Here is a 21,860-nt window from a genome sequence, read left to right as displayed (position 1 = left end):
ATTTTTCTGGATCTGCAATATTTAACACTAGAGTATTCGTCAACAATTGCATCAATTGTTCAAAACTTGCTACACATTCCTCTATCCATTCAAATTTCTTACCTTGCCTCTGCAGTGACGTAATAGGATATGCAATGTGAGAGAAGTTCCTCCTATAATAATCTGCTAGCCCCATAAATGATCTTACCTCATCCACATTTATAGGAATTACCCACTCCATGATAGCCTCTATCTTTTTTGGATCCACTACTATGCCTTCCTTAGAAATAACATGTCCCAAGTAATGTAACTTTGTCTAAAAGAAACTACATTTGCTAAGCTTGGCATACAATTGATGCTCTCTCAATAATTTCAACGCTACTGCTAAGTGCTCGGCATGATCTTCCTCATTTTTAGAATATATCAAGATGTCATCAATGAATACAATAACAAACTTGTCCAGATAAGGATGCAACACACTATTCATCAAGCACATGAAAGTAGCTGGAGAATTAGTCAAACCACAACAAACTCATAATGCCCATACCTAGTCCGGAAAGAAATCTTGTAGATGTCCGCTTTTTTAATGTGTACATGATGATATCCTGATCTCAGATCAATCTTCAGGAACATTGTTGCTCCCTTCAACTAATCGAACAAGTCATCAATATAATTGATAAGAGTTTTCGACGAAAATCACATCATAACTCATTTGTCGACGCGTTTCGAACCAACAAGTGTGGTTCATTGCCGGGACAAGTTGAAGAACTAGATCATGGCTACAGTTTAAATAGAGAGAGTAGATCATCCAACAGTTATATTTGACCAGGAAATGACTATATTTGACTGGGTAACTGTACTGGACCGAGGGATAGGGACATGGAAAAATAATTAATTCAAAAGTTAGTTTTGTTATATTAATTACTATATTTGATAAAATTTAACTGTTTGTATTTAACTACAAAGAGTATAAATCCATAACTAATTAATAGATCTATTTTTATTATTAAAACTATATAAATTAAATACAAACTTATATTATTAATATTATATGAAATAATAAGAAAAATTAAAAATGTTTATTAAAAGGCTAACCTACTTAGTTAGTTAAATATTTGACCTAATACTAAATTTAAGGAACCTAACATAATTGAATATGTAGCAATTTCTCCTCATTATTTTTTTTGGAAGAACTATTGAGAAAGAAAATAGTTGTTTCTAATTAGTTAAATTCATTACTAAATTTTATTTATTAATATTAATAATTAGTTTCCATCTTTAAAATGCCTTCATTTAGGTAAAAAAATATTTTATTAATTATTACATTATGTTAATTAACTAAAGCTTAAAAAGATTTTTACTACCTATTTAAACAAACATCTTATTCTTATTATACGAGAACAAGTAATGTTAATTTTTACTTTTTATAAAAATCAAAGAGCAGAGAAGGAATAAAAGGACAACAAATGATGCAAAAGACGAGAGAAGACCCCAAAAGAACAACACAAGGGGTGGGAGCAGGGGTGGGGGGGGGGGGGGCTAGGATGAAAGGGCAAGGATCCAATAGTTGCTAATTTTCCAGCCATCATCCCTATTGAGATTGCTCGGCCTTTTTTCAATTTCTATGGCCTCCCTAAACTTCCGGTGATGAAAAGGCACAATCTTGGCAATAACACGAGCCTCCTCAATACATATGTGATGCTTAGTCTTTTCTGCGTGTTCTACCAGGGCGGAAGACCGGGTCCTCCCATGTTTTATGTCGGTTGAGTGCTCATGAATCCTTTGATTAATAGAGTGCCTAGTCTCACCAACATAGGGGGTCCCACAGGAACAAGGAATAACATAGACACCTTTCATGTCCTTGGGGTCAATAGGGTCTTTTACTAATCTAAGGGAGCTACAGATGGTGTTAAGGGGTCTAAAGGTAGAGGGAACATTATGCCTCCTGAGGATTCTCGCAATCTTATCAGTGGTCCCCTGGATGAAAGGGAGATGAACCCCTGAGACTCGATCCTTAGGGTCTTTCTTAACCTTGGGACCTTTGTTGACTTTAAGGAAAGCTTCAAGACCTTGGTGCCTACTATAACTATTATTAACAAAAACGTTAAGGAGATGGAATTTCTCTCTATTAAGGTTCTTTTCATCGGAGATTCTCAGCGCATGAGTCACTAGTGTGTTGAGAACACCCAACTTTTGAGTAGGGAAATGATGGGAGTTAGCATGAAGATACTGCTCAGTATGAGTTTTCTTCCTAAACACTTGGTGGGAGAAAGAACCGTCATCATTCTTTGAAATGAGAACATCAAGGAAAGGCAAACATCCATCAACTTCCTACTCCATGGTGAACTTTATGGAAGGGGATTGATTGTTGAGATGCTGGAAAAAATGATCTAACTCTTCCTAGCCATGAGACCAGATGACACCAGTGTTGTCAACAAATATTTTTCAAGCTTGGGAAAGAGATGGGATGAGGCCAAAGCCTTGGATTCAAATTTTTCCATAAAAATATTAGCAACAACCGGGGACAGGGGTGAGCCCATGGCAACCCCACAGGTTTGCTCATAGAATTCACCTTCAAAGTTGAAGAAAGTAGATGTGAGACAAATTTCAACTAAATGAGCGGTATCAGGATCGGTTATCAATGGCCTCCTTTATAGGAATGCAACTATAAAGGGAGACCACATCGAAACTCAAAATAAGGTCCCCAAAGTCAAACTTTATGCCCTTAAGCTCGTTGACAAATGATGAAGAGTCTTTTACAAATGACTCTGTGAGGTCAACAAGGGGCCTAAGCTCCAAGGCAAGGTATTTTGATAGGAGGTATGTTGGACCACCTATGGTGTTGACAATGGGTCTTAGGGGAGCCCCCTCTTTGTGAATCTTTGGAAGCCCATAGATCCTCGGAGTGATGGGGCTACTCTCAATAAGTTTATGGCAAAAGGAACCCACAATGTTACTAGACTTTATAGCTAGAGCGACTGTTTTGGAGATCTTCTTTAGGGGATTCTTGTTAAGATTTTTATAGCTGCCACTGTTACACAGATGATCCAACATCTTTTGGTGATAATCCTCCTTATCAAGGATGACAACAGCCCCTCCTTTGTCGGCTTTAAGAACCACGATGTCCTTGTTGTGGTTCAAGGATTTGAGGGCCTCAAATTCAGCCTTGCTAATATTGCTTCTAGGGGGCTTTGCCTTCCTAAGGACAACAGTGCAGTCTTGCCTAATAGTGTCCTTAATATTATCAGGCAAGCCCCTAATCCCAAACTCTACGTCACACATAATGTCTTCCACAGGGATCTTTTTAGGGGCGAGGGAAAAATTTAATCCTTTCTCAAGAAGGCTAAAGATGGAAGGGGGAAAGGAAAATTTAGAAATATTAACAACCCTATTATTACGAGAAGGATGAGGAAGCTTATTATTATTATTATTATCATCATCGACATAATCATCAACATCATTATTATTATTATTATCCTCTTTAGAATTTTCATCAATACTATACTTTCTGTTATTAATGCTACTATTACTATAGGTTAACTCACTATTATTATTCTTACTAATAAACATCATATTATTATTATTATTATTATTATTAACCATTTTCTTGAAATTATCCTCGGCAACTAATACCTATTCTTGATGGTCACCTTGTTCAACTGTCTATAATAAATGAACAGCTTGAAAGTATTATCCTTCTTCTTCACAAACAATATCAGTGCACCCCAAGGTGATAAACTTCGCCCAATGTATCCCTTGTCAAGCATTTCTTTCAATTGTAACTTCAGCTCTAGTAACTCTGGTGTGCTCATCATGTATGGTGCCTTCTATGTTGGTGATGCCCCTAGTACCAATTCAATGGAAAAGTCCACTTCTCTATGAGGCAACAACTCTGAAATCTCTATTGGAAACACATCCTGAAACCACTGTAAGATCGGGTACCTTCTCAATACCTTCGAATCCTCAACATCCTTACCTTTATTACTAGAAATATGCACTGCAAGTAATACACACCATTTTTTGTGACTGTGCTTTGCCTGCATAGTTGTCACCATTCTAACTGATGTTTCCTTCTTCATACCATGCAAGATTCTTAGTTCTCCATTGTCAACCAAACACTCAATGGCCTTGTCATAACAATCCAATTTGGTCCTATGAAGATATAATTAGTCCATACCCAAAATTATATTGTATGATCCCAACGACAATACATTCAAATGCGCTGATGTAGGCATACCACTCAACTCGAATGCACAAGCTCTTACCCAAGGATACACTCTCTTCTTTGTACCTATAGCCAATTGTATTAATCAGGATTTTGTGTGCACTTATTCATTCAAACCACACTTATCCACTAGGTCAGGACTAACATAACTATTATTAGATCCAGGGTCAATCAAAACGGAAACAACTTGATCACAAAGCTTATCATCCATCTCGATAGAAGTTGCCTGGTGATATGCCTGCTTGTTATCCAACACTGCATAAATTCGTGGAATGATCTGCCTAACATCCCCAACTATTTGCGCTTCATGTGCATTGTAAATATGAGGCCTACCACCCTGATTATGTGGAAAATCCCTCTTAAGATGCCCCTTACCACACGTCCAACACTGCAACCATCCTGTATCATCACCTTTATTCTGCTACCCTCCATGTTGTGACCCATTAAACGTCTTATGAGGTGCAACATTTTCTTTCTCACTTCCATCCTGAGGCCTTTCTCTTTTCGGTTGCCATTTACTTTTACCTTTGTCTTTCCCTTTCCAACCTTGTTGAGATTTCGTCTTGCATTTTGATTGCTCATAAAACTGCTTCAATTTCTTAATAACTTCCTCAAGTGATTGAGGTTCATCATACTCAATCCGATTTCTAAATGCTAATGGAAATCCACTGACAAATCTCTAAAATTTGGCCTTCTCATCCTTAAGATATGGTGCAAACCTCAATAATTCCAGAGACTTGGTCATGTACTCCTCATATATCACTGATCCCATTCTTTAGCTCATAAAACTCCTTGGATTTGTTGTCATAGTACCTCTCTGACAAGTATTTCTTCCTAAAAAGTCTTTTGAATTCATGCCAACTCAATTCCTCTGTCTTGGTGTCTCTGACCCACTTCACATCTTCCCACCATATGTCTTCCTTCCCTTTGAGGCTGAAGATAGCTATTTTGGCCTTCATATTCTTTGTGTATTCATGCAACTCAAAGAATTTATTCATCCCAAGTAGGTAGGTGGCTTAGCTTTCTTCATCAAATCTCCATCATTAAAGGTAGGTGGCTTAGCTTTCTTGAACACATCTAGAAAATATCCCATGTCACTCCTCCTATAAGGATGATAACAATGATAATCATAGTGCCTGTCAAAACTAGAACTAGAATAGAAAATGTGTCTATCGCCTCTCCTATCTGGAGTATCCAAAAGCCTTCCATCTCTGATCGTGTCATCCCTATTCGATCTATGCCCACCATGAGATCTATTACCATATGCCCCATTATTTTTTTCCTCCTTCCCATGGTTGATCCTAAGCGGTCCTTGTCTCTACAATTATGACAAACTATGAAGGATTCCTGCATAGACTTCTTCTTGTTTCTCTTGTTCCTGAATGATCCTGTCATTATCTACCTTACAACTTCTTATTTATGCCTTCAATCTTCTCAATGTATATGCTAAGTTAGAAGAATGCCTAAGACCACGCTGCTCATATGACCCATAGGGAGAATCTCGTGAATTGTAGTCTACCATCTTGCTAGTCATCTTTGATCTCTTTCTTGCAAGTACACCATGTCAGCTAAAACCAAAACATAACATAATCAACATACCTCAGTATAGTTTAGGGGAGGATATCTCGTCTACAAGATCAACCAGATTAGCATGATACATGTATAATCATAATCACATCAGCATATAACATTAGTTTAACCATTATCCAGTTATCAATGCCTGATCATACCAACCACATACCATAACCTCATGCATGACAACTACAAACATATCAATGTATGCATAACAACATATAAGAATTGACATGCATAACCAATATACACTCATGATGACTACATCCAAAAACACACCATCCACTTTCACATGGCGACACCACTGCAACCATGACCAACACCATGCATACACAACAAGCACATATACCAAAAGCACACATATATGCAACTGACATGAATGCATGACCAACACACTGCCCATCTAGTCTAATGGGTGAACCATGCTCTGATACCACTCTATAACACCCTCCTCCCACATTTACCCAAGTTAACAGATCTGCTGGGGTAAACATCTGACGAGAGGCTACTGTGATGTGATTCAACTCCCCATGTATAGTTAAGGAAGTGGAACCAACAAAACCAAACCAATCTGACCTTCCACACATGCTACAGAACCTTAAGGAGCCAAGCAACCCTTCCAGGTGACCAACCCTTGAGGAAAATTGACATTTCACTGATCTGGACCTCGATCCGCTCCCATGACAAGCCATGCTTGTGACTGAGGCCTTCTAGCCACTCCCACAGCAAGGGCATGCCAACAACTATGGACTTTTCAGCTATTTTTTAGCCAACAACCCCATATTTTGCACCACTTTTTCAAGGCCAGGTCTCAAGTTAGTGCCCAAAACTTCATGAAATTTCAAGAAATGATAAATGACATTGAAACAAAGGTACCAATGCAAACACTTGATCATGAAATGAATGGACCTCTACTAGCCATGACAGGAATTTCGTTAAGCATGTCACAAATATGTAATCTACATGTCATAACAACATATCAAAGCATAAGGGTATCATATTTATCTGAAATTCATGAAGAAGCATGGTTGCCTTATCACAATAGCTGCATTATCATCTATTAGGTCATATATTCATTGTACTTTTAACCACTAATCAAAACATGATGGAAACCATACATCAAGTATGTCATAAAACATACTCATAACCAACATATAACCAACAAAAATACAAGGATATAACAACCATAAAATCCACATATAAGCCAGTACATTTACACATGATATACCAAGGAGAAAGAGCTCTTATTAATGAATGCAGAATCCAACCAGGTATGGGACTTCCACGAACCACCCAACCATAGATTGGTTGAACCAAACCTTTCTTTCAGCCAATCACCCCCGTTCCATATTCCAAACATTAATATGGGACTCAAAACTAAACCAAACCAGGTTTCCACAAGATTTACTGCAATCTCCACCGGATCACCAGGCCCTAAAAAAGCATGGATGCCACCAGATTTTTCCACCTACACCATGAGGAATTTTCCTGTCTCCTAGTCTCTAGAATTTATCGTATATCACACCATGCAACGGTCTAGGATTCCTAAGCCTAATCAAGACTCCATCCTCCAGGTTTTACCGTATATCCTGCCATTCACTGGCCAAGGGTTCCTAGGCCCGATCGAGGGTACACACCTATAGGCTTTACCATATATCCCACTTTATAACGGTGAAGGATTCCTAGGCCCACCGAGGCACACAAAATATGGTTTTACCACAATCCCAGTTTGGTTCAGGGATTCCTAGGTAATGTGTTCTTTCCTTCAAAGACCACCTCACTTAGTTTCAAAACCATCCTGTAATCCAACTCAACCAAATATAAAAGAACCCGTCAGACCAGGGCTATCTAGAAATAGAAAGGCAAGGCTGAAAAACATTGTCACACGTGGAAAAATCCATGCCAATGACAACAAGAGAACCAAATACACACATGCATGTACCATGCATGCCAAATTTGGCACACATGTAAATCGATACCTACAAATAATCTTGTTGTATCTTCTTGATCATGCTCTTCCTTGCTTGATCTTTGTTTTTTCTTTGTCTTCTTTTCTTTCCTTGATCCAATGCTAGAGTGCTCCAATAAGTATCAAGACTGTGTGAGAGAGAGAGAGAATAGAGAGAGAGCTTCAAAACTGAACTGACAAAAATGTATCAATTGATCCTCAGAAGCCTTTTTATTAATGAGGTCTCTATTTTCTTCAATTTTCCATTATTTTCTTTCATTTGCCTCTTCACATGCAACCCATGACCTTTCACTTTCCCTTTCTCCTAATTTTTATTATTTTCATAAATAAAATTCCAATTAATGTCACTTTGTCTTTCCAAAGCCTTTGCCAATTTACTTAGCCATAATAAACCAAGTGAACACCCACACTAGGATGTTTTGCCCAACATTCAGCTTGGAATACATGTTCCATGACCTTGGTTATTATTTTATCTTTATTAACTTTATTACATGGAATTTTGACCAAAGTTATTACAATATCTGTGTGTGTGCGTGTGCACGCAACTCTCTTTTTTCTTTTATTTTTTTATTTTTTATTTTTCAGAATATTACATAGTAGCAAAACAAGCATTGAAAGAGAACTTGAGATTAGAGATAATTTCATAAATAAGAAACCGTAACTTTGAATTTATACACTTTTAACTTATGTTTAGAAGACCAGATCTTCAAGAACATAATAACCACATTGTATTATAGTGTAAATACATAATGCATTTATTTTCCATATTAACAAATAATTGAAATTTAAAATAAAATAACTCATTAAGATATAAAACATGAATAATAATAAATGCACAAAATTTGAAGTATTGTTCGACATTTATGAACACATTTCATAAGGTTTCTTGGATATTCTATCCATTATTAACATATATCATAAAGTTCCCATCCATTGATGTTGGGCTATGATATCAAAATGCAGTAATAATAATAAAGATAAATTATTAATGTATTCCAATATTTTAATTAAAACTAATCAAAATATATTCGTTTTAATCAATGCTAAAAAAACAAGCATAACTTACACGTATGATAATTAAATAAATTTGAGTAGTATAGTAAACTAATCAAAGCCTTTTGAGGCATGCAAAGCAGTAGGCAATGTTTTTTTGGTGAATGTGGATACCAACGTTTGTGTAGTACATGGGTTCTTTATTTTTTGGGGTGTTCTCTGGTTCATTTATTCCTCGCTTTTTCGGAATCTTAGATGGAGTTTCTCAGCGATCTTTTTATATTGAATACAATAAAATCAGATAGACAAAAATATAAGTGGCACAAAATTGTATAGCAATGATACTTTGAACTAAGTACACATGCCACTGGTATCAAGAGTGGAAATGTTCTTTTGGAACTGACTCAACTTGTTCCAGTGGCATTGTGAGGAAACGTGTGACAATGAACAATCGAGGAAATGTTAGCAAAAGCAAAAGAAATGGGTAGCATAGTAAGTATATTGTGCAAAAAGATCCAATAAGTAAAGTTATTACTGTTGCAATGTTTTAGGAAGACATTTACATTGAAAATAGTAAAATTGGTGTAATGGATATTGGAAGACAATTTTTTCAAAGTGGCTTGATATCAAAAGTAATGTTGTTTAGTGTCAAAGTGAAGATGTCTTGCATAGAGAATTTTCGCAATTCAAAGATTGTAGATGGTATGTCTTCAATGTAGTCTTGGAAACTTGTTTATGCAATTGTTGGGCAATATTGTTGTAGTTGTGGCATTTGCAAAGTGCAGTCTATCTTGTTGTCAGTTGTCTCTAGTGTACAATCTACATTGAGACAATAGGAACTTGTTGTGTTTTCTTTGCACAATGTACAATTTGATGAGTTCGGGAGCATGGGATCTAAACATTTTTGACAAATTTGTTGATAGGGTGGTGCAAAGACATTTTTTGTTTTTAGCGTTCCTTTCACCTTTTTCAAAAGTGGTTAGAATCATTAAGTATTTATGCCTTGGTCGACAAAGTGTGAAGATTTTTAAAAGAATACCACATGTATCTAAAATAGTAAAAAACACATAAATATAAGTAGATACCTCTATTTTTTATTTGATGAAGGATTGCAAGTGTGTTTTTGCATAGGTGTCATTTAGAACAAGATGGAAACAACAACACAGCAGCAACAACAAAAATTGCAACCTGAAAAGTAGCAGAATAGATCGAGGTGAAGAGGCTAAATAGAGCACACGTCCGTCCAACAACTAAGCAGAGGGAGAAATAAATGAGAGTAATGATAGATGACATAGAGCTTGGTGCTACTAATGATAGAGATAATGACAGAGATCTTCGTGCGAGTGAGAATAAAGTGAGAATAAATGCACATAGTCGGTCCATTAATTAGATTAATGAATAAAATATCCCCTGAGACCAAGATGTGTGCATAGGCTTTAAGCCTTAATCATTAAACAATGTGGCATATTGATTAAATATATATCAGAGCTTTTGGGCATTAAGACTTTGACATCAGAAGAATCCTTTTGGAAATCTTTGAAACCTAATGTCTGATCCATCATATTACCGTGGCTCTTTTTAATAAATGTATATTATATAATGGCTAGGGAATAAAACATATGATCTTCATGCGCGCGAGAATAAAGTGAGAATAAATGCACATAGTCACTCCATTAATTAGATTAATGAATAAAATAGCCCTCGAGACCAAGATGCATGCATAGGCTTTAAGCCTTAATCATTAAACAATGTGGCATATTGATTAAATATATATCGGAGCTTTTGGGCATTGAGACTTTGACATCAAAAGAATCCTTTTGGAAATCTCTGAAACCCAAAGTCTGATCCATCATATTAATGTGTCTCTTTTCAATAAACGTATATTATAAAGTGGCTAGGGCATAAAACATATGATAATCAACTATCGGAGTAAAGGACCCACATTCCACGTCATTGTCTCTGTTCCTGCATATCGGAGGTAATGGATATCGGGGTTTTCGTTTTGAGACACATTTAAAAAACCTCGATAACATCATTCGCTGATACTCCAATATGGTTCCTCGCCGATACTACGATATGCCGATCGAGAGTTCAATTTTGAGCTTGCGAAGCTCAAAGCTCAAAGATAATTCCATGTTTATTAGGCACCCAACTAAGGGGAATTGCTTCAATTGTTGCAGGAAGCCTACATTCTAAGAAATAAAAAAATATAGCCTGCATCAGACCAACACATTTGCAATTTGATTGTCATTGCCAAATTATGTATCAAGGTCTGTCTTGAATACAAAATGTTCACATATTTGTTAATTCCTAAGCATAAATCTAAGGTATCAATATTATTATCTCGTTAGTATGGCAACTAAATATTAAACCTATGATGGGCTAATTGAAATCATTCAAATTATAGAAATTCATACAACCCCAAAATTTCACACAAAATATTATACAAACTATTATTTTCCACATTCTTTAGTCCTCCTTTCGGCGTTCCTTTGAACCTGTTGATCGGGAAAAATATCCTAATCAACATTTGGGGAAATCCACCCAGCCAAGACCTGTAACTTAGATCTATATTTGTTGAAGTGGTGGTTTCGACTAGTATTATGGGACTAGTTACCCTTCCACACAACAAGTGTACAATAAAGGGATAAATGAAAGACAAAGTATAACTCTAAGCTATGTATTGCATACCTATTACTCTAATATAATCTAAATTGTAAGGGAGCTTTGATATTGGGCTAGCACACAGTCGCTAAGACTCAAAGAACCAAAGGTGCAAAGCTAGGGCCAAGTACCAAGAGCTATGGGCCTGTTGTGGTAAAAAACACAACACCCCCATTTTGACTTTATTATTATCCTAATAACTATGGGGACCCTTTTGAATTTGCATTTGGATTTTGAATCATTGAATTGTTTCATCTTAACCTAGTTTGCCTTGTTTTATTTTTAGTTTGCCTTAAACTTACTAAGCTTGTTGTTAATACAACTTTGTTTTGAATTTTAAATGATTAGCATTAATTAATAAATATCCCCTAAGACAAAACTCATGTTACAACATGTGGCAATGACTCTTTAATAAACAAATAGTGGAACTTTAGGCTATCGGGATTTTCTTTTGAAAACCTTTATAACCAAAGTTCGATGAATATAAAGTGGAAACTAACACAAATACGACATGTGGCAATGACTCTTTAATAAACAAATAGTGGAACTTTAGGCTATCGGAGTTTTCTTTTGAAAAACTTTATAACCAAAGTTTGATGAATATAAAGTGGAAACTAATGCAAATAACACATATCGCGTATTATAAAACACTATCGAAGAAATACCCATATCGAAGTTTTTGTTATGAGTCACATTATGAAACTTGCAATAAACCTAATTTTTTATATCTATTAGACCCACCTGCCACATCATTTCCTCCACTCCCTTATATCAGAAAATTCCATATCGAATTTTTTGTTATGTGTCACCTCCTAAAAGTTCTGATATCATATAACCTCTAATCTTCGATATGCGATCTAACCTCCGACCTACGATATGTTTTAATCTCTGATATATCGGATCTATTTGATTTAAGTTTTGTAATTATAAAATCACATCCACTCTCATATCAACACTTTTGATTTGACTGTCGATATGGTTGCGGATCTGATAGGCTTTATCCAAACGATTTAATATAATATCACATCCACTCCTCATCGAAACTTTCAATATATCACAAGTTTTGCAGAGTGTGTCATGTTAAAACTTTGATACTCCAAACTCTGATATCCATCCGCGTTCGCCCCTTGTCACACTTTGGTTTGGTTATTGCTATTAGTTTTTGAATAAGTCACAATTGATGGTCTTGGGCTATTTATCATTGGTTTTTCATTAGGATTAGCAAATTCAAAACCAAAATGGGAATTCTCCATAGAAATCGCCCAAATATTGAAGCTTTCACATCGCAAATACTTACTCCGCGAGGCTGGAAGACAACGAGCAAAATCGCCCCTCCTGTTGTTGCTTCAACTCTATGGAACAATGTCAGGTTGAGGGTGTCCAAAGGTAGAGGGAGGATTTTCTGCACATGGGAATTGGGAGGCTTAGGCGCCATGACAGTGGGCGGAGGCGGTTCAAGTAACAGAGAATGGAGGACTTGAAGCGCAGCGCTATGAATCACCCTTCTTTGTCTTGAGTACCATAACAAAAGACTGAATGGATCAGATGTGATATCACAATTAAACCAAATCTTTAATTATATCGAGTCTGACATATTGGAGATTGGTACATATTAGAAGTCGGAGGGAGAGTGTTGTATCACTAATCGGAGATCAGAGCTTATATGATATTGGAACATCGAATATTTGTCATATCGCAAATTTTAAGAGGTGACACAAAAAAAACTCCGATATGGGTATTCTCTGATATAAGGGAACAAAGGAAATGATGTGGTAGGTGGGTCCAATGCAGAAAACATTTGAACCAATGGACAAAAGACTTGGGATATGTGGTGAGATTGTTGTTGTAATCAACAAAGTAGAGCCCAAATCTCGAAGTGTACCCCACTGCCCACTCCCAGTTATCCAATAGAGACCACACAAAATACTCGCGAACATCACACCGTCAAATTGACATATTCTTTCTAGACCGACAAATCTATTATAGTGTCGTGAAAAAAAATTATAATAAAAATCCTATCGGCTTAATTATATTATTTTAATAATATTAAAAACCAGATCATTAAAAAAAATCAAAATCATTCATCCCTATTCAAAATATCATTCTTATACTATTCATTGTTATGGAATTTATAAATTATATTATTTTAATAATATCAAAGATCATATAATTAAAAATAAATAAATAAATAACTAAGATATATCTATATATATAATTCACTATATTAATAATATATTTTTTTTTGCTAAAGCAAGTGTCGTTCCTTCTATTTCATTAAGCCAGAAAATAGTTTACATAATGTACAAACGTCCACCCGACGCCGTGGACCCAGGAAAAATAAAATACTATCTGCCTAAGGCATGACCCCCAACCTTACAAATGTAACCTTCGAACCCTTGGAATACAAACCATATTTGTGCCATTTGGTTAGAAGAACGTATGAAAAATCGTGGAATCTCCTGCGCACCAGCCCCCAGACTTGCATCTTTAATCAAAACCGTCCATTCTCCTCATGCAATCTAACAGCAGAGGGAGAAATCGCCCAGCGAAGACGTTTGGTGTTTAACGGCCCCGCCCCACCAAACTGCACGATCATTCTTGTCCGTAGATCTGCTCTGTGAAATCCAACGATTGAGATAACTATCACACAGTACAAGGTCTCCGGACATTAGTGTGCAATGGAGGCAGTATTCTTTTCCGCCCCCCTGCCACATGTAGGAAGCTGAATGGAATCGCTTCCAAATAGCTAAAACCATTTCCTACTTGAGAGCCATGCGATCAGCCGAAAACCACCATGGAAGCGGTTTTACCTCCCAGAAAAGGAAATTCGGGATATTACGGCTGCCGGAAAGACGGGATTCCATCCCTTGCATTCTTTCTTCTTTGCCTGAACCTGAAACCATGGAATGTTGAGATCCTTCCCACTGTTCGACTACCCAATAAACTGAGATATCCGGTTCGCGTACACTGGGGTTTTCTGAGGCCGACAGTGGTCTGCCCCCCACCAAAGAACAGTCTGCTAGACAATGTTGAATCACACTGAGGTCAAATCATTTCGAACTTGCCTCCTTGGCTCTGTATCGAAACACTTCCCTGTCCTCTTCCGCTTGCTCATAACAAAGAGCTTTTAGTCTGCTCTAAGGCAACTCCTGCCACTCCATCGAGACCTTGCTTTCAATACAGCTCACACCATGGTTGGCAAGAAGGTCTGCCAGTTTATTGGCCTTTCTGCGAACATGGTTGAAACTTATTATGCGAAGTCCTTGAAGGTGATATTGAATTATTTGGAAAACCTGGATTAGCCTCCAATGTTTTGAGACTTTCTCCGACACTGTTCCACAACTAATTCTTTTCACTGAGTTAATGATTAACTCAGAGTCCCCTTTTATAATCACATTCAAGTTGTTGTCCTGTTTCAGAAACTCTAAGAATTGCTACAAAGCCATTAGTTCAGCCATGTTGTTGGTGGCCTTTCCTAAATGGCAATGGAAGATGGAGATAATGCTTCCTTCTTCATCCCTTTAAACCCCTCCATAACCAGTAGTTCCCGGGTTGCCTTTTGAAGCTCCATCAATGTTGTATTTCAAATAACCTTCCGGGGGAGGATGCCAAAAATCATTCTCCGTGTCCATTGAGATTTATTTCCTATCCAAGCCTTGAGGAATGAGTCCCTGCATACCCAGCTGCCTGAGAATTCTTAAATTAGCCTTTGAGGGAGGATTTTTAGGGTAATTACGAACTGTGGTTCCCACTATCTCCTTTAGATGTTTCAAGATCAGCTCAAACAGGGGATGAGGGGGATTCTTTTCATCCTTGAATATTATCTTGTTCCTCTCTTTCCAAACATTCCATATAATGAAGCTTAGTGTTAGGGCCCAAGCCGAGCTAACAAATTCATAATCCGAAAAGTTTCTTCTCTAATTATTGAAGGTATTAATGATACTCCCTTTGTCCCTATTGGTTTGCTGAAAAATGGTGGCAAATGTATCCCATAACCAGGAGGTAAAAATGCAACTATTGAGTATATGCTCCATTGTCTCCTCTTGAGCTTCACAATGCTAGCATCTAGAAGGCCCCAGAACACCCCTCTTTCTAATATTATCCCAATTAAAGATTTTCTTGTGATGTACCAACCACATGAAGAGTTTCATCTTCATCCACCCTTGGTGCCTCCATAGGTTCTGCCAGATCTTATCCGGAACATGGGAATCCAGCTCAAGGAGAATACCTTTTGCTTCCTTAAGATTAAAGGTGCCCTCTTTATTGTTGCCCCATCTTAGTTGGTCTTGCCCCCCTATTACTAAGATCTTCCTTTGTTCCAACATTCTCATGAGTGCCTCTGCTTTTGTTTTCAAGGGGCTATCATCTCTGCAATCAATGTTTCTCCAGATTATCCACTTTCTTGTATGATGAGTATGATCCCAGAAGTCCTTTACCTTATTTAATCCTTGGGTATTTGTCTCGTGCTTAAGGCCTAAAAAGTCCTCTTTTAACAGTATTGGTTCTTGTTGCCACTTATCCTCCCAGAATAGAGCTAGGTCTCCCTCTCTGATTTCCCAGAAACTATTTTCTTGTACTAGGCTTTTGTTCTCCCAGGCTTTGTTCCAGATGTATGAGCCCTTTATATTTCCAGACATTCTTATGAGATCACTAGTTTGCCAGGAGCTAGCATATTTTTCTTTCCAGATATTTTCCCATTGAGCCTTTGGATCTTGAACCCAATGCCACCATAGTTTGGCCCCTAAAACGTTGCTAAGAATTTCCTGATCATCCAAGCCTAGGCCTCCGTGGTCCTTGGGTCTACAGATTTTTTCCCAAGAAACTAAGGCCCATTTTTTCCTTGTCTCCTCCTTACCCCAAAGAAAGTTTCTTTGGATGTTTCTGAATTGCTGTAAGACTCCTTTTGGAGCTGGGAGAGCTGATAACATGAAAACAGGGATTGATTGCAGTACAGCCTTTGTAAGTACCAACCTACCAACTAGATTTAAAGATCTGATGGTCCATTTTCTGACTTTATCCTGCAACTTATTGATCAACGGTTCCCAAATGCTCTTGTGCATCAATTTAGCAGTTAGAGGAACTCCAAAATATTTTGAGGGGAGGGAATCCCTTTGAAAGCCTAAAATTCTAGAGATATTTCTCTGGATAGCAATATTGGTATTAAAGAAAAAGATTTTTGATTTGGAGAGATTAACTTCCATACCTATAGCCATGGAAAAGTCATTCAGGATTTGTTTGTAGGCTGCAGCTTCATTAACCATGGGGATTTCCTGTAACATGGTATCATCAACAAATTGTTGATGAGTCAGTGCCTGACCATTCTCAGTTAGTTGCAAGCCCTTGATCTTACCCGTTACTTTAGCATGCTTGATAGATCGACCAAGCCCTTCCATCATGAGGATGAAAAGAAAGGGAGAGAGTGGGTCTCCCTATCTGAGGCCTCTAGAAGGACTAAAAATATCAGAGGGAGAGTCATTCACCAATATTGAAAAGTTGGAGGAAGTCACCAAGGCCATAACCCATCTGACCCAGTTATGATCAAATCCGAAAGCAATAAGAACTTTCTTGATATAGGTCCAGTTCACCTTATCATAAGCTTTGGCTATGTCCAATTGCATGATCATTCCAGCCTGCCTCTTGCTAGTTAACGAGTGAACCACCTCTTGAGCTTGAATGATGTTATCTAGAATTTGTCTGCCTTCCACATAACTGGATTGTTCCCCTGAAACTAGAGTAGGAAGTAGAGGTTTGAGTCTGTTAGCCACTACCTTGGATATTATCTTGTAAACCACATTGCATAAAGCTATGGGTCTATACTTATCAGGTGTTTGAGCGATGTCCTGTTTAGGGATCAGGGAGATGAAGGAGGTATTGAGCACTTTCAGAATAGTTATGTTCAACCTGGAATCCTCCACTACATTCAAAATATCTTGTTTAACAATATTCCAGCAAGCTTTAAAAAAATCACATTGAAACCATCCGAGCCTGGTGCTTTTCCATTATGCATATCTTTGAGGACTTCACTGACCTCTTCTTCAGTTATTGGTCTGTTAAGGTTGAAATTGTCCTCTCTAGACACCAACTTAGGTATGTTTCTAGTTACATCCCTAATGAAAAGTTCTCTGTCTGAATTGTTTTTCTGAGTTATGCCTCAGAAGTGTTGAACTAACATAGCTTCTATATTCTCATGGGAGATATGAAGCTCCCCATCCTCGTTCTTGATCGAAGAGATTCTGTTGTGAGCTCTATTAGCCATGGTGGATCTGTGAAAAAATTTAGTGTTACGCTCTCCTTCTTTTAGCCATTGAACTCTAGACTTTTGTCTCCAAAATATTTCCTCTTGTTTGCACAGATTTTCCCATTCTTGATGATGTTTATCAACTTGATCACTTTTGACTTTATCAAAGCCTTCCGTGATCAGAGCTTGGTTGAGAACCCGCATTTTGTTTTCAACAGATTTTTTTCCACAAAAACGTTACCAAAATCATTCTTGTTCCAATATTTAAGCCTGAGCTTGATGTGCTTTAGTATTTTATGTAGAAGGAACATTCTTGTTCCCTGAATCTGCACATCTTCTGACAACCATTTTTCAATATTGCCGATGAATTCTGGGTGGGAAAGCCAGATATTTTCAAATCTGAAAGGTCTATTCCTAGGAGTACCTATGCCCTTGATTTCTAGTTGAACCGGCCAATGATCTGAGCCTCCGAAGGGGAGAACTCTCGCTATTAATTCCTTATCTATAAGCATAAGATCCTCTGAGATAATGAATCTGTCTAACTTGGAGGCTACATGAGACTCTCCTCCTCTTTTATTATTCCAAGTAAAGAGGCCATTGTTCATATTAGTATCAACTAGTTTCATATTATCTGTAAAGGTTTGAAATGCTAAAGAGTCTTTACTTAGAGCTCTGGTTCCCCTTTTTTCTCCGAAAGAGATTTGATCATGTTGAAGTCCCCTCCCAAGATCCAAGGTATTCCTGCATGTTTGTCCCTAAGATCCACAAGGGAATCTAGAAACCTGAGTTTATCATCTATTCTTTGAGGGCCATAAACATTCATGACCAGATAGGTATCCCTATCTCCTACAGGTTGAATAACTACTGATAAATAATTCCTAGATGCCTCAGCATCTATTATGCCAATTTTTTGGGGGTTCCAAAGAGTGAGTATGCCCCCCGCTGTATTCTCTGCTTTGACTTCTAGAAACTCAAATCTACTAAGCCATTTGCTATGAATTTGTCTTAATTTTTGAATGGAACATTTCGTTTCTTGGATGAAGATTATATCCGGCGTTGCTTGTTTCATTCTATTACTAAGCATTCTCTGCTTTCTTTTACTACCTAGACCCCTGATATTCCAAGATGTGAACTTCATAATTAAAGATTTGTAAAGGAGTAGCTGGCTAGATCTTTCATCTTACCTGAATCTATCATTAGCTTTCCACACTCCATCAAGAGTTCATTCTTCTTTTTTCTACCTCTTTTCTTTCTTGTGTTTCTAGTTGCTAATCCAGGAGTTGTTTTCATCATTTTCACACCTCCGTTATCCTGCTTGTCAATTTTTTTTCCTTTCTCCAACCCCTTAGCCTGAGTTTTCCATAAAAACAACTGTTGTATTCTATTGAGCTCTTCTTGAGGTAACGAATCTACCCCTCCCATGGTTCCCTGTATCAAGAACCCTTCCAAATCTAGGTGTTCTTTGTCAAGAATCTCCTGTAGCTCATGGTCCTCCAGTTCCATTTCACTCTGGGTTATTTCCTGATCCATCTCCAATTCTGCATCACTCATCATAGTCTCTTTCTGATAATCAATATCCTGTGTTTGTTCACGATTTTCTTCTTTCTCCTTTTCCCCAGGACTTCCTTCCATTGCTTGATCTTCTTTTGTAATCTCTTCATCTTCTTCAAGAACTTGGAACTTGTTCTGACTGACCTGTTGCCCTTTATTTTGATGTTGCTTTGGCCCATTTTTTCGGCCTTTTCCTCTATTTACCACTTTGTGAAAGCTATAAGTATCCTTCATTGTGTTAGCTTTGCTCTTGTTTACTACTTTACTGAGCAGGCAGTCTCTGAATAAGTGCCCATGTTCATGGCATCTGAACGGAATATGCTCATAGTCTACTATTTGCACCCATTCTTCATCAAAAACTTCCAAGATCACCTCATCCGGAAGAGCTCCGGATAGATCCATTTCCACACATATCCTTGCAAAGGAAGTATATTTTCCCCTTCTTGTGGCTTCAGAAGCTTTGACAAAACGACCTAATTTATTGCCTATGGCAGCTAATGATTCAGTTTGCTAGTAATCAAGAGGTAGAGAATAGAGCCTTACCCAGACCGGTACCGAAGTAAAATTCTCATGTTCCGGGACAAAATTCATCATCCATGACCGCATATAGAGGCCAACTGCTGCATAGAAGTAGGGCCCTCCTTCAAACACTATATCTTTGTCTTCATTATTTGTGAACACCACAGTGAAGAATCCCTTTGACCCAAGATGTAGGTCAATGCTCCCTTTAGGTTTCCAATGGTATTTGATCCACGTCTGTAAAGCTTTTTCAGTGGGCCATAGTCCCATGAATTTACAGATGATAGCATAAGTCTGCATGTGCTCCCTGTGTGCCTGCAGAGTAGGATCATTTAAAACTACTCTGGGTGTGATCTCAGCTCTGGATTTACAGGTTCCCTTTTGTTTATTGTCTTTAGTTCCCTGTTTTTTGTCTTCTTCCTCGTCTTTTGTGCTATTGTTTTCCTTAGTTTTGGTTCCTTCTATCTCCTCTTCCATATTTCTTTTCACTTCCTCAGCAGTACCCCTGACATTTTCTAGAGGTTTCTTGCCTCTGCTGGCTACGACCTCCTTATAGGAGGGAGTGGAGCTCCCTCCTCTGCGACCCTCCATGTAGATCAACCTCTGCAACTATCTGAAACCCTCGTTGTTCGCAATGATGCCTATGCTTCATAATTCACTATATTAATAATCATTCTTTTATGTTATCTTTGAATTGGGGAAAGGGAAAAAAAATATTTAGAGCTTTGTTTTGAACTTGGAAAAAGTTTTAAAATTTTTGTTTTAAATTACATAGAGTTATATCATATATTTTGCATTATTATTATTTTAATAGTATCAAAAAACCATAAAAGAATTCATAAATTTATACAATATATAACATAAGGTTGAGTCACTACATTAATAACCACTCTTTTTTATTCAAAATATCATTATTATATTATTTGTTGTTATGGAAGTTATAAATTATATTATTTTATTAATATCAAAGATTATATAATTAAAAAATATCAAAGTCACTCTTCCCTATTCAAAATATCATTATTATATTATTTATTGTTATAGATTTATAAAGTATTACTATAATAATATCAAAAATTATATAATTAAGTCTATGGGTTTTAGATAGATGATGATCGGGTACTCTATTAAGACACTCCTTAATGTGAAGTCACTGATTCAATTCCTTATCTCAATTGGAGTGATACATTAAACATAATGAAATTATAATCTTACCAAACTTTAAAAAAAATCATATAATTAAAAAAAAAAATCAAAATCTTAAATTTAAATAATATATACTACAATATTCCCCCGATTGGGGTGACAAAGGGTGTAAAGCGCCATAATGGTGATGTCAGAAGCAGGACGGAGCAAGGACGGCTCATAGCAGTTTGTATGAGGTCAAGAAGGTACGTGGAGAGGTACCGTCGTTCGGTTAGGAGAAGTGGCATATGGAATGTCCAGATGAAGAGAGGAGGGAAGGATGGTGATGAAGGAAGGATGGGACAGCAGGGTGGTGGCAAGTGGGAGTATGAAAGAGGGAGCAAGGCAGATAGGAAGGATAGAAGGAGAAGGAGAGGAAGAAGGAGTGGGACGAGGGAGCCAAGCATTCAACCAACGTTCAGGAAGCGATTCATCGGGTATGTAAATTGTCGTCTCTCTGTAATTCAATTTGCCATCTGTAGAATGCTGGGGGGGGGCTAGAACCAGGGGTAGGGGGGAGAAGGAAGGTCTTGTTGCGGGAATTCAGTTAAGTGCCATGTCTGGGTCCCAGGGCAAGGTAGAGCCTGGGAGCTTGGCATCGAGGCAGGAGAAGGGTAAGGGCATAGTTAGTGAAAGTAAGGGGAAGGATGAGCCTAAAGCCTTGGAAATAAAGGGAGCCAGTGAGAGGGGCAGGGAGGATGTGTGGGTGGCGAGCTTGGAAAGAGTAACCAGGCAGAGAGGCTGGGTAGGGGAAGGAAACTCGGGTCGAGAAAGCAAGCGGGGCTGGGAGGGTGATCTGAATAAGAACCCTGGAAAGTTGCCAAAGCCATCCCAAGAGGAGATCTCTGACGGGAAAGAGAGAGAAGCCAGACTGCATGGGAGGAGGGGGGAGAGTTCTAAGATTCTGACTAATGGATTTACCATGCTGAGGAACTCCCGAGCAGGGGACATTAGAACTATAGCGG

General features: G+C 37.7%; 1 protein-coding gene across 1 annotated transcript; it reads right to left on the bottom strand.

Annotated features, from left to right (window-relative positions):
- Positions 1–2,604: 2,604 nt before the first annotated feature.
- LOC149265948 (uncharacterized) lies at positions 2,605–3,261 on the bottom strand. The gene has a single exon (XM_089406601.1). The coding sequence runs from the start codon at positions 3,259–3,261 to the stop codon at positions 2,605–2,607; it is 657 nt and encodes a 218-aa protein (XP_089262727.1).
- Positions 3,262–21,860: the final 18,599 nt, after the last annotated feature.

This window comes from Pinus tabuliformis, chromosome 6 (assembly GCF_031772625.1).
Source record: "Pinus tabuliformis cultivar Carrire ecotype Pingquan chromosome 6, CPIR1, whole genome shotgun sequence".
Taxonomy (NCBI): Eukaryota; Viridiplantae; Streptophyta; class Pinopsida; order Pinales; family Pinaceae; genus Pinus; species Pinus tabuliformis.
This window is presented reverse-complemented; position numbering and strand designations above follow the sequence as displayed.

Coding starts and splice junctions, on each gene's coding strand:
- LOC149265948 (XM_089406601.1), bottom strand. CDS start 3,261: ATGTGTGACGTAGAGTTTGGGATTAGGGGCTTGCCTGATAATATTAAG.